Consider the following 13691-nt stretch of genomic DNA (forward strand, 5'->3'; position numbering starts at 1 on the left):
GTGATGGACTCGCCGAGTAGGTCACTGGACTCGCCGAGTAGCCCCTGTTTTGTAAAAATCTATATAAAGGGACTTTCAGATCGATACCCTAGCATATAGATCAACCCTTGGAGGCCAATTGTCGACTAAAGGTGCTGTTGGAGCGTGGGAAGCAAGGGAATCAACCCTACATTCAATTTTAAGGAGAATCAAGTCAAAATCAAGTTTACTCTTACCTAATGTCTTGTTTGAACTATGTTTTTACCAATTGATTTCGTTTTTGTGCTTGTTTCCATTGTAATCATGAGCTAAAAACTCATAACTTCTGTTTAGGTAGATGAATTTGTGAACATGGATTGATTATTTGATTAGGATTAATTTTAATTGGTGATTATGTTTTATTAAGCTTGTTAAAGAACTTTATGTGTTAACAATAACTATTCTTATGTTAATAAATCAGTAATTAAGTTGTATGAACATCTCTTAGTTGCTAATTTCATATGATTTACGTGACCACATAGTTGTATGTCTAGGAATAACGAATGTGAAACTAGAATTAACTTGAAGATAGGTAAGTTAATGTGTGAGCTTGTGTGATACACCATCAACAAGAGGTTAATTGAATCACCAATTTGATTAACTATTACAAGTCTTATTTAACCAAATCAATAACTAGGAAATTCATTAATTTAGACAACTGGCCATTGCTTGAATTAATCTGTTTTCTAAGGATTAGCTATAGTGAATGTGAATCTAATCACTTTAGTCGGTAACCAATGAATAATTAATTCGATATATTTACCATAAAATCATCCACGGGAACAAATGATTCGAACCTAAACAGAAGTCCTCTTTATTATTGAATTTAGTTGATTTTTATTTGCTTAGCTCTTAGTTTGTTAGTTTAAGTTTTAGTTAATTGTTTAAGTTTCTAGTCTTGCAAAACTAGAGAAAACCCCTTTTCTATTACTTGTTTTATTTAGATAATATTAGCATTTATTTTAATTGTTTACCATTCCCTGTGTTCGATACCCTACTTGCTTGAACTATATTACTAATCGATAGGTACACTGCCTTTCGTGTGTTTATTTTGTGTCTAAGTTAGTAGGATTAAAACTAGTTTGTTTCACACACATCAAGTTTTTGGCGTCGTTGCCGGGGCACGGTTCTAAATAGTTAATTTTATTTGTTAATTGTTATCATATTGTTTTTATTTTATTTGTTGATTAATTTTTTTATTTAGTTTAATTTTTACTTTTATTTTTATTTTTATTTATTATGTATTTTCCAAATCTCGATGCTCTTGATGCTTTTCTTGAGGAAGTAGTGCAAGTAAATGAGCAAAAAGATGAGGACTATGACTCAGATGATGATTTGAAGAAATTTGATAGATGGTTAGATAACATCTTGCCCAACACACAAGAACAATCTGAGTCACAAGAGCTAAAGTTACAAGATGAAGAATTTAATCCAGAAAGAGACTTGGAGGAGTTGGAAAGATTGCTAGCAGAAAGGTCAAATGAAGAACAAGAACAAGCTGAGTTGCAGGAACCAAGCTGTGGTTTGACCATTACCACGACATGCCCCCCTGTATTTTCGGTTTGTGTTTCAAAGCATGGGGTGACGATTCCAACTTTGGAGAAAGTTCTAAATCATGATCCATTTATGATTAGTATCCAACCGGTTCCAACCCTTGTCAATATTCTTGGGTTTTATGAAATCAAGCTCGTTTGGCCAATTTTAGAAGTAAAGAGTCGAATTTTACAAATTGGTCCAAAGAAAATATTTAATGCAACGGATGGATTGACATTGAGTTTATTGGAAGTTTATTAAGTTGGGAGTCCAGCTAAAGACTCGCGCAAAAAGAAGCGCTTGCGGGAGGCATCCCGTCATTAGAGTTTGCTTTTCTTTTTCTTTCTAAACTTCTAGTATTTAGGGATAATTTAGGATTTTTATTTTGATTTATTTTTATTATTACTTGGTTTTTGTTTTTGATCTTTTCAGTTTGAGTGTAAGGATGCATGTGAGGGTCTAGAGTTAAGGCTGATGAAGCGAGAAATCGAGCCTAGGCAAGAGAGGAAACGAAGTTTTGAGTCAAGCTATGAGTCCAATTGATAGAAGGGTTATATAGTGTTTATTACCTAAAGAAAAATGAGGGAAATTATTAGTTTATATAACCCTCATAAATCATAAATGGACTTGGGCAGAATAAAATTTTTGTCACACGGCAGTCTACTCGCCGAGTGCATCTTATGGACTCGCCGAGTCCATGTGAAAATTCACGATTCTTCTGCCATTTATGCTTCAACTTGGCGAGTCTGCATACTTACTCGACGAGTCGCTCATTCTTCTTACTTTTGAGCTGAAGATTTGATGACATTTGATATGGGCATTGATTCTATTCTTTGAAGATCATTTTCCGAGCATTTCCAAGAGTTTTTCCCTTATGTTTGGAGCTTTTATAAAGATTGTACCACACAATATTTTGACACCCAAGACATGGATGAGCTGTTCCCATGTCTAAAGTAAATTGAAGATGGAGCTGAAGAGAATAGATATCAACCTCGCCACTACTATCCGAGGGGAGTTTGTTCCAATTCTCTCCTTATTTTTATTGTTCTTTATCATGCATGATATGCAATAGGGACATTGCATAAATTAAGTGTGGGGGTAGGGGGTTGTTGGTTACACTAGTGAATTTTAAAATTTTGCATTAAATTTGCTAGGATTAAGTTAAAAATTTTTGGTAAAGCAATTAGGGATCATGCTAGTATTATATTTGATGATTGCATGAAAACCCAAATGTTTAGTTGAGCCTATATACGTTCTAGTGCATTTGTGGCTTCCTTATTCCAGTGAAATCATGGGATAAAAACACGACCTCACTTAGTTTGAAAGATGCAATATGTTTAGCATCATGTACCAGAAATGTATCCAGGAAAATTATTATCGTTAACCAATAAAGGTTGAAGTTGAGCGCCCCTGCTTAAGCATGTAGGGATTTGAGTGAAAAAAAAGTGAGGAACATGTAAAAAAAAAAGAGAGAGAGTTAGAAGAAAAAGTTTGAAGAATTTTTGGAGCATCAAAGTTAAGTATGAAATTAGAAGATCGAAAATTCCGAAGAACTTCAAAAAGTTGAAGATACCAAAAATCAAACAACAAGGTGGTGAATTCAAAGAAATTAAAGATCAAATGTCAAAGAAGTGAAGAATTCCAAAGAGCTCCAATGTGGTATCATAAATTGTAATTGTCTAGATTATGTATGCTTGGGTTGCTCAACAAAAATACCTTGAGGTTAAGAGGTTTTCTGAGGATGGATTTGGAGGGATGCATAAAATGAGCATTGTTCGGAAAAAGTGGGCGAATGTTTATGAGGATTGTGAGTATTTGGAGTATGGGGGGTTCTTTAGGAAAAATTTTAGACACAAATGCATGCGTTGCGGTCTTGGCATAATGGCTGGGTTCGATTGGGATTGTTTTATATGATTCTAATGTGTTAAAATTCAGTTTTGCTTGGGGGCAAGCAAAAGTCAAGTGTGGGGTATTTTGATATGGGCATATTAAGTTATAAAATTCATGCATGATCTTAATACTTTATGTTGTTTTTGTCTCTTTTAATGAACAAAAGGTGCTTAATTAGATTAAATATTTCTTTTTCAGCAATGATTACATGCTCGGAAGGAAAAGGAAGCAGAACTAGCTATTGGAAGCTTGGATCTTGGATTTTGAAGAAGAAGGATGTTGCTGGACAACTTGACCCCTCGTTAGTTTTTTGGCCATATCTCATGAACCGTATGTCCGATTGACAAGATTCAAAATGTTCTAAAAAGTAGACACAATTTCGGACGACTTTCATGTTTTGAGAAAATGCTGATTCGAAACGTACTCGGCGAGTAGGGCCGATTACTCTCCGAGTTGGTCAGAAGTTTTGCGATTCTGGACGCGCTGACTTGCCGTACACGAGTTTTAAGTGATGGACTCGCCGAGTAGGTCACTGGACTCGCCGAGTAGCCCCTGTTTTGTAAAAATCTATATAAAGGGACTTTCAGATCGATACCCTAGCATATAGATCAACCCTTGGAGGCCAATTGTCGACTAAAGGTGCTGTTGGAGCGTGGGAAGCAAGGGAATCAACCCTACATTCAATTTTAAGGAGAATCAAGTCAAAATCAAGTTTACTCTTACCTAATGTCTTGTTTGAACTATGTTTTTACCAATTGATTTCGTTTTTGTGCTTGTTTCCATTGTAATCATGAGCTAAAAACTCATAACTTCTGTTTAGGTAGATGAATTTGTGAACATGGATTGATTATTTGATTAGGATTAATTTTAATTGGTGATTATGTTTTATTAAGCTTGTTAAAGAACTTTATGTGTTAACAATAACTATTCTTATGTTAATAAATCAGTAATTAAGTTGTATGAACATCTCTTAGTTGCTAATTTCATATGATTTACGTGACCACATAGTTGTATGTCTAGGAATAACGAATGTGAAACTAGAATTAACTTGAAGATAGGTAAGTTAATGTGTGAGCTTGTGTGATACACCATCAACAAGAGGTTAATTGAATCACCAATTTGATTAACTATTACAAGTCTTATTTAACCAAATCAATAACTAGGAAATTCATTAATTTAGACAACTGGCCATTGCTTGAATTAATCTGTTTTCTAAGGATTAGCTATAGTGAATGTGAATCTAATCACTTTAGTCGGTAACCAATGAATAATTAATTCGATATATTTACCATAAAATCATCCACGGGAACAAATGATTCGAACCTAAACAGAAGTCCTCTTTATTATTGAATTTAGTTGATTTTTATTTGCTTAGCTCTTAGTTTGTTAGTTTAAGTTTTAGTTAATTGTTTAAGTTTCTAGTCTTGCAAAACTAGAGAAAACCCCTTTTCTATTACTTGTTTTATTTAGATAATATTAGCATTTATTTTAATTGTTTACCGTTCCCTGTGTTCGATACCCTACTTGCTTGAACTATATTACTAATCGATAGGTACACTGCCTTTCGTGTGTTTATTTTGTGTCTAAGTTAGTAGGATTAAAACTAGTTTGTTTCACACGCATCAATAATCTTTTGTCTAAAAGTCGTTTTCAACTCTTATTGCCTCTAAATTGACTAGCCTGGATCTACGGGCGTTACAATTATCTCCCCCTTAGGATGATTACGTCCCAGAATCATCAACGAAACAGGGCTCACATGATGACTCCATTTGTTATCTATTCATCCTAAGTCATAACTTCGATGTTTCTTCGAACGAGTATCTAACTCTTGGAGTCCTTGACTGCAGGCGGTGCTCGATCTTGCATATGCTCTCTATCTCACGTTAGACTCCAAATTATGACCTTCAAGTCACAATGTCAATGCTCCGTTGATACGAACTTAAGATAAGTTCTTTCATTACTACAATGGAACGATGTGTCATGTTCTAATGACCTATCATCGTGTGATGCATTGCTTGGACTTAGGTCGTTTAGACTCAAATTCCGGAACAGACTATACCTTCCTTCATATTCTAATCACATCTTAAAGGGTAGCATTTCTAGCAACCATCGCGATACTTCTACTGATCACTTTGATTAATTCTTTTGGCTTAAGTCGGTGTTACATCGAACTCGGTTCTCTGAACCACATAACATACTCATCTTGGTCGGACTCAATTTGATATGACCACTAGGGTCGGAATATCAACAATCTTCTTAGTCATTACCGAAACGATGGTAGCAACACACTTGAATAAATCGAAACCAATTACTAGTTTCTTGGTAACCTTGTGACTTTCCCTGATCCAAGCGTGAGTCCTGTGCTTCCGGTAGTATATGCATCTACTACATTTCACACCTACTCATACTCGTCCCAAGTATTGTCTCGTAGTTTTCCCAAGTCACCATACATGAAAATCACACAACAGTTTAACACATCAGATAACAAAACGAAGGTTTTATTATTTCTTGAAACTATTACATAGGTGTTCAAGTTCACCCTAGACTATGCCTCTAATAGGCTACATCATATGATACTATGGCTACCGCATAACTCGATCTTCGGATATGAAGTCCTCATCCTTGATTCCTTGCACGGTTTTCTGCTTCGTCGACGATCATGTGAAATGCCCTTGGCCTCAGTGGCGTTTCTGGTCTTGCTGCTTTATTTTTCCCCGGGCAGTCCCTAGACATATGCCCTTCCTTGTTACATCCATAACACACCTTCTTGTTGGATGCACACTTGCTGGCGTAATGCCCTGTCTTTCCACATTTGTAGCAAGTCACCTCCTCGCCACATTTCCCGAAGTGCTTCTTTTTACACTTCTCGCACCACTTGGTTTCACCTCCTACTCCTTCTTCAGTTTTTGAGAATTTCCTTTCTTTGTTGGATTTTGAAGATCCTTCATGCTTCCTTTTCTCGCCAACTTCAGCTCTCTCTAGACCTTTTTCCCTAATCTGGGTCTCAACATTCCTGGTTGCCCAGATGGCTCCTTTTAAAGTGGTTGCTTGCTTGACCATTGGTCCAAAGTCTGCTGGTAATCCATGGGGAAACTTATTAACCTTGGAGAGCTTAGTTGGAACTAGGTAAGGAACAAGCTTCATTTTCTCTGTAAAACTTGCAGCATACTCGATGACACTCATCTTTCCCTTCTTTAGATTCTGAAACTCGTTGTTGATATCCAGAAGATCCTGCTCAGAGCAGTATTGCATTTTTAACTGCACCAGAAAATCCTCCCATGACATCTTGCTCGCTTCTCCTTTGGGCATTGAATAGGCTAGTAGCTTCCACCAGCTTAGTACTCCAGATTTCAACAAAGGAACCGCGAGAGCGGTCTTCTGCCTGTTGCTACACTCGCAACTCTCAAACATCGTCTCCATCTCGGAGATCCAGTTCATGACTTCTACCGGCGTTGGGCTTCCAGATAAACTCGGTGGTTTGGACGCCATGAAATCCTTATATTTGCATCCACATCCATCATTTCCTCCATCCTGATGGTTTTGCCTAACTATCGGTGGGTTGGCTTGACCAACAGTCCCACTGTAATTTCCCTCCTCAGTCTGCCCTTCATTCAACTCAGGATGTTCGATCTGTATGGTCGCTTCCTCTCAATTTTGCTGGAACAAACGTCTGGTTTCCTCCATTTGACGATCCAACATCGCCTGGATCATCGCTTGCACTCCGGCCATCGTTATTGGCTCAGCAGCGGCTATCACAACCAGTATTTGCTCAATCACTGGGGGTTGGTTTCAGTTCCCATTTGCATTCATATTTCCGCTACGGGTCCTTGCCATCTTGATCTATACACCAAATAAGGCGAATCGAGACCTTTACTTAGGATTAACGTTTAAATCATCCTTATCACTCCGAAACGTTTATATGCTAGTTCTAATATCGTAGTAGTACGTTTAGAATCCTAAACACATAGGGTTTCTAGATCCGGTCGGCAACAGACCATAGATCCGTTCAAACTATAGCATCATTTAGCACGTAAAAGCAATTTAGGCATCATTCCTAAAATAAGCTAGTGCTTGTGTCTATTCAGGTGTATTACCTAAATCTATTTGACACACTCCTCACAATCATCACTTAGCATTCTAAGTTTAAGTCTAGAAATAAATCCATATTCCTAGTTCGCTTAAACTAATGCTCTGATACCAACTGTGACATCCCCATTTTCACGGCCAGAAAAGACCGATTTTGTTTATGCTTTATAAAAATCAGAGTACTTCTTTTAATAAAAATGTTGCGGAATTTGTTCCCAAAAATACATGATAAATACGTTATTAAAACATTTTCGAAGAAACGTATTTTATTCATTTCAAAATGTTTGGGATGTCATCGTTAATACAGAAACATAAGCATAAACAGAACATACATTTATTTACACTAGTGATCTACATCTCTTTAAATCTCTCAGTGTAAAGTGACTTCGTATCAACACCTGTGATATAAATGAACTGAGTGGGTCAGGTTGGGAAACTTGGTGAGTACATAGGAATCGGCACAAAGTACATCATAGCCACGGTTTACACAACGGGCACTAAGTCTGCATAGTCGCCAGGGTTTAGGCATCAAGTTTGCATGATCACCAAGGTTTAGGCATCAAGTCTGCATGATCACCAGGGTTTAGGCATCAAGTCTACATGATCACCAGGGTTTAGGCATCAAGTCTGCATGATCACCAAGGTTTAGAGTACACCGAGTGAACACATCGTTCACAACACTTACAGGTTGCGAGCCTGCTAGTTTTCCACTGACTGTCTAGAATAGTCTGTGGTTGTCATCCATACTCTGCTGAATGACGGGGCCATCATTTGGGAAAAAGACTTCTCACTATCCACCTCTCACCCTCACCTCGTGGTCTATAACACCTCTCAACTCATCATTTAAATCATATTCCATCTATTATATCTACCCATGTTTACCCCAACATTATCGTAGATATAAAATACATATACAATTTAAATCATTTAAAACATGTATAAAATCGTTCATTTAGCATAGACAACAAGTACTCAGATAATATGCACACATAGCACGTAATTTATATAAAATACTTTGTATCTATGTGTAACATGAAAGGGAACTATGCACTCACCTGAAAGGTGGTGACTCAGCACTCGGACAGCGCTTCGATACTCTCAAAACAATTTCCTTCGATAAAACCTAGTACCAATACCACTAGGGTTTAGTCTAACGATAACCGCGACAAAGTAATTAGTCTGACTATTATTATTATTATATAGGCGTTAATAACACTCAATATAACCCATAATAATAGCCCAAATAATTATTTTAAGGACCTAATAACATTCCTATAATTATTCGAAAGCTATATTAAAAATTGCGTAAGCGTAGCACACTTACAGCGAATTTTATCGAAAACCAGGACTTAATTGGAGCAGCGCTTCGAAACCGAAAGACTCCTTTTTCTCGGGACTCCAGGAGCCTCGAGGCTTCCTTAGGGTGCTAGGGGTTCACCTAGACTTTAGGGAACTCAAAAGGGGCTAGAGAGAGAAAGTTCTTAGAGAGAGAATGAAGAAATGTGTGAAAAAGTCGGAAGGGTTCGCACCCCTTTTATAGGAACTAGCCTCGGTCTACGCTGGGTGTTCCTGCGAGGGTACGCGGGGGGTATCTCGCACGCAGGGCATTCCGGTCTTACGCTGCGCGTTCGTACAGCCACTTGTTCGAGCCTCCTTGGTGCGACGTGGTCCTTCCGAAACCAAGCGATTCCGAACGCGGGGTGTTCTATTCTTTTACGCGCTACATAGCGAGCCAGCTATCACCCATCCGAAGCGAGGCCTTGGTCAACAAGCGACGGCCCAGATGCGGCCACATCATCCATCTCGCATCAGATTTCGCAATTTGCACACTCAACTTTACAAATTCGTAACTTTCACATACAAGCTTAGTTTTCGACGTTCTTTATATCCACGCCAAGGTGGGAAGGTACTCTACAACTTTCGTTTAGACTTCGTCGGCTAATTTTGACTCGATTTTAAATTTTATATTATTAACGGGCCGGGACATGATTGGTCTGTTAAATCTTCATAACTTCTTCATCCGACATCCGTTTTCGCCCATCTTTTTCTCGTTACGCTACTATTAATGAGATCTTCGATTCTCATTTAGGTCATGTCGGCTAAAAACCGCTCGATCAAATATTCGAATTTCGGGCTGTACACTGCTAGTTCGAAACTTCGAAAAATCATAACTTCTTCATACGAAGTCAGATTTGGGTGTTCTTTTTATCGATGTTCTTAGTTTAACATATTATACTACTTTTGTTTAGATCACTAAGGCTAAATCTCTCTCTATCGTAAATTCACTATTTACGCTTCCCGGTATCGTACTGGTTCCGTCGTGAAACTTCAACGGGTCATAACTTCTTCGTTATAACTCGGATTTCGGTGTTCTTTATATGTACGGAAACCTTGTAACATATTCTACAACTTGGTTAAGATTATTTATTCTAAATAATCTTTTGTAGAAAAGTCATTTTCGACCCCTATTGCCTCTAAATTGACTAGCCTGGATCACAGGCGTTACATAAGGTAACAAGTTCCCAGGTGTTATTTGTTTCTAACGCTTGAAATTCCCTTTTCATTGCATCATGCCATTCTGTATTTTGAGCTGCTTGTTTAAAACTTTTGGGCACATTATGGGTAACAATAGCAGCTAGAAGAGCCTTGTGAGAACAAGAAAAATTACTGTATGAGATGAAATTGGAAAGGGGATGTACCGTAGAAGCAGCGTGACCAACAGCGGGAGGCGCATGATCGATTGATGGGGGAAAATTGCTTTCATAGTCCTGGTAGCGGATGGGCTGGACGCGCATGCGAGTGGGCCGGACTACATTTGGTGGCTCCGAACGATTAGGGGAGTTGTCTTGGCTCAGTGTGTGTACCTGTTGCTCTGTGGAATGTGGGCTTGGCATGTGGTCCTGATGCACAGCGGAATATAGGCTTGGGACGTGAGCTGGTCGGGTTTAACTAGGAGATTCTGGCGAGGAGACTTGGGCCTCATTGTTGTCACTTGTGGGTTGATTGGTGTGAGGAGTGGGTTGCACCAAATCAGTATCTTTTTCTAGTTGGAATAAATCATCAAGTTCTGAGTTATTGTTTTGTTTGAGGGTGTGCATGGGAAATTGATCTTCAATAAATCAAACGTCTCTTGAAACAATGATCTTCTTATTCTCTAGATAAAAGATTTTATAACATTTGGTACCTTATGGGTATCCGACAAATATTCCAGGTCTTCCACGTGGTTCAAATTTATCACCCCTCGTTTCCACGCTACGATGATATGTCAAACATCCAAAAACCCTCATGTGTTCATAGGAAGGTCTTTCATTAAACAGAAGTTCATAAGGAGTGGCTCTGTGTAAGACTTTTAAGGGCATTCGGTTTATCACGTACATGGCGGTCAAAATACACTCACCCCAAAAACTCTTAGGTAGGTTAGCTTGGAACCTTAAGTCCCTTGCGGTCTCAAGAAGGTGGCGGTGCTTGCGTTCGACCATCCCATTTTGCTGCGGGGTATGGGGGCAAGAGGTTTCTAAAATGATACCTTCTTCGGTGTAAAAATCATGCATGGCATTAGATACGAACTCGCTACCATTGTCAAATCTAACACACTTGATTTGCCTTTCAAATTGAGTTTTGACCATCTTACAGAAATCCATGAGGCAAGTGCTTTCCTCACTCTTATGTTTTAGTAAAAAGGTCCAAACCGCCCTACTATAGTCGTCAACAATAGTTAAAAAATAAAATGCCTTGCTAGTTGAGGGAGTCCTATATCTCCCCCATATGTCACAATTTATCATATCAAAAAAGAGATTGTTTTTATTTCACTAGTAGGAAAGGGTAGCCTAGTGTGTTTTGCCTTTAAACAAGCATCACAATTTAAAATGTTCTTATGAGAAGGAATAAAATCTAAATGAGAAACTTTCTTGGATGAAGGATGTACAAGTCTCTTGTATAAAGTCTCGAAGGTTGTCAAGAGAGCTTTATTTATCTTCATTGCCCCCATGTGATACAATCCTTCAACGCGATTACCCGCTCCAATCAAGCGCTTCGTCCCCAATTCCTGCATAACAAAGAAACCAGGAAAGAAAGTGACAACACAATTAAGCTCATTGGTTAATCTGCCAACCAAAAGAAGATTATAATTGAAGCTTGGCACAAGTAGAACTCCTCGAATGCTAATCCCTCCAACAAGATCATGATCTCCTTCACCCACAACAAGTACCATATCACCAGTGGGAACAACAACGGGTGTACCCTTTGGGTTGTGGTTCTCGTTTTTAAGAAAATCTCTTTTATAGGTCATGTGTTCGGTGGCACCTGAATCGACCACCCAACTATCAGAATTGTTAACCTTACTTGCTATATTTGCTCTTGGCGAGACGTATTTTCTGCCATACCTTCATTGTCCTCGAAGTGGGTAACAAACATGTGGTACTGCTCAACTGTCAGACCGGGTATAGGGCTGACAGCCATCACAACCTTTGGTTTCTCTTTATTCTTCGTTCCACGCCACCATTCGAGATAACCATTCAGTTTAAAACATCCTTCCTTCACGTGTCCTTCCCTTTGATAAAAACTACATTTTTTTTTCTTCATCAACTCTTGTGGCCCTGGTGTTTGTCTTAGACGACATCAGATTATTTTGCTTGGTTCGTGACTATTGCTGCATTTTTTCAGCACCATAGTTGGCTTGAAAGGCAGCGGCTTCCGACCCCAACCTTTTTGATCCGCCCGTAATTGCCCTTTGCTGCTCGTTTTCGGCTACCAAATGATAAGTCATACCAGGAGATGGTGCTGGTTTGGTGGCCAAGATTTGGGTTCGAATGACAGAGAATTCATCATCGAGTCCCATTAAAAATTCATAGGTTCTTTCTTTCTCTTTTACTTCATTCAATTTCTTTCCAATTGAACAGGTGCACCCATCACATTTACATCGAGGTGTAGGCAAAACAACTTGGAGTTCATCCCAAATAGATCTCAATTTGGTATAATAATTTGAAACATAAATTCCTCCTTGTCGGGTTGTGTTTAATAGTTGCTTCAATTCGTATGCCCTTGGTGCGCCTTCTTTCTCAAACCTTTCTTCAAGATCTCTCCAGATTTTTGACGAGGTGTTAGCGTATCTCACGCTCGTGTGTATCTCCTTTTCCATAGCCGTTGTTAGCCAGCCCTTGACCATGGCATCCATACGGATACAGGCCATGTGCATGGGTGAGTTCGTTTCTGGTTTCTTGATGCTCCCGTTGATGAAGCCCATCTTGTTTTTCGCCAAGAGAAAGTTAATCATCTCTTGCCTCCATTCATTGTAGTTGTTGTCGTTCAATATGTCATTCACTTGCATCTGCTTAGGATAGTCAGATGGGTGAATGTACAATGGCGAATTGGTGTCAATGGCTTCGGCTTCCTGTTTCTTTCCTCCATCGCTGTTTTCTCCGCTCATGGTGGCGTGATGATCTCGTTATCGGATGCAAATAACCTGCTTTGATACCATGAAAAATTCTATAAGCCAAACCAGTTTCTATTTCATTGAATGTAAAAAGAATACAAGCGTAATATTTAAAAGAGAACCTAGCTAGAAAGGAGGAATAAACTAGGAAACTCAAACAAAGGAAAAAATAGAAGATATGACAGAATATATCCTTTATCGTTAATATCATAGGTATGATCCACTAAGTCTTGTCGAAATCGATCGTGTTTATGTTTGTCTTATGTCAACAACTTTATGTAAATATTTCGCGGTTCCTGATACAAACTGAACGTCTCGAGGCTTTGATGACACATATTATGCAATATTATATAATTTGTCTTCCAATATAATATTATACATTATGATACATGCATATATAATATGTCATAAAATTTATATCTGATATGGACATATAAAATGTTTTACCGTGTGTCACTTTAATTTTAGAACTCAAAAAACATGTTCTATATTCTTAAATGTTGCTTCATGTCTTCTCTTGAAGAATAAGTCTCTTTGTCCAACAATACATTTTTACAATCTATACAAAATTTCTCTTGGAGCTATTTTAGATACTCGTCAATGGAATCGGTTAACTCCCGATAAGCCATAAACCTAATTGTTAAAATACATTTCTACAACGTTGTGAATACCCGCATACCTTTAACATCAATTTTCAATTAGAAATAAACGACACCTAAAGATATATTTAAAA

General features: G+C 38.2%; 2 protein-coding genes across 2 annotated transcripts; both read right to left on the reverse strand.

Moving 5' to 3' along the window:
• Window positions 1–10010: 10010 nt before the first annotated feature.
• LOC145016877 (uncharacterized) lies at window positions 10011–11815 on the reverse strand. The gene is made up of 2 exons (XM_078975048.1): window positions 11369–11815; window positions 10011–10172 (listed from the first exon to the last, which is right to left on the reverse strand). The coding sequence occupies exons 1-2, from the start codon at window positions 11813–11815 to the stop codon at window positions 10011–10013; spliced, it is 609 nt and encodes a 202-aa protein (XP_078831174.1).
• Window positions 11816–12169: 354 nt separating this feature from the next.
• On the reverse strand, window positions 12170–12952 carry LOC145016878 (uncharacterized). Its single transcript, XM_078975049.1, has one exon. It carries the CDS (start codon window positions 12950–12952, stop codon window positions 12170–12172), a length of 783 nt encoding a protein of 260 aa, XP_078831175.1.
• Window positions 12953–13691: the final 739 nt, after the last annotated feature.

The sequence above is a fragment of the Lactuca saligna genome, chromosome 9 (genome assembly GCF_052625555.1).
Source record: "Lactuca saligna cultivar CGN05327 chromosome 9, ASM5262555v1, whole genome shotgun sequence".
Classification (NCBI taxonomy): Eukaryota; Viridiplantae; Streptophyta; class Magnoliopsida; order Asterales; family Asteraceae; genus Lactuca; species Lactuca saligna.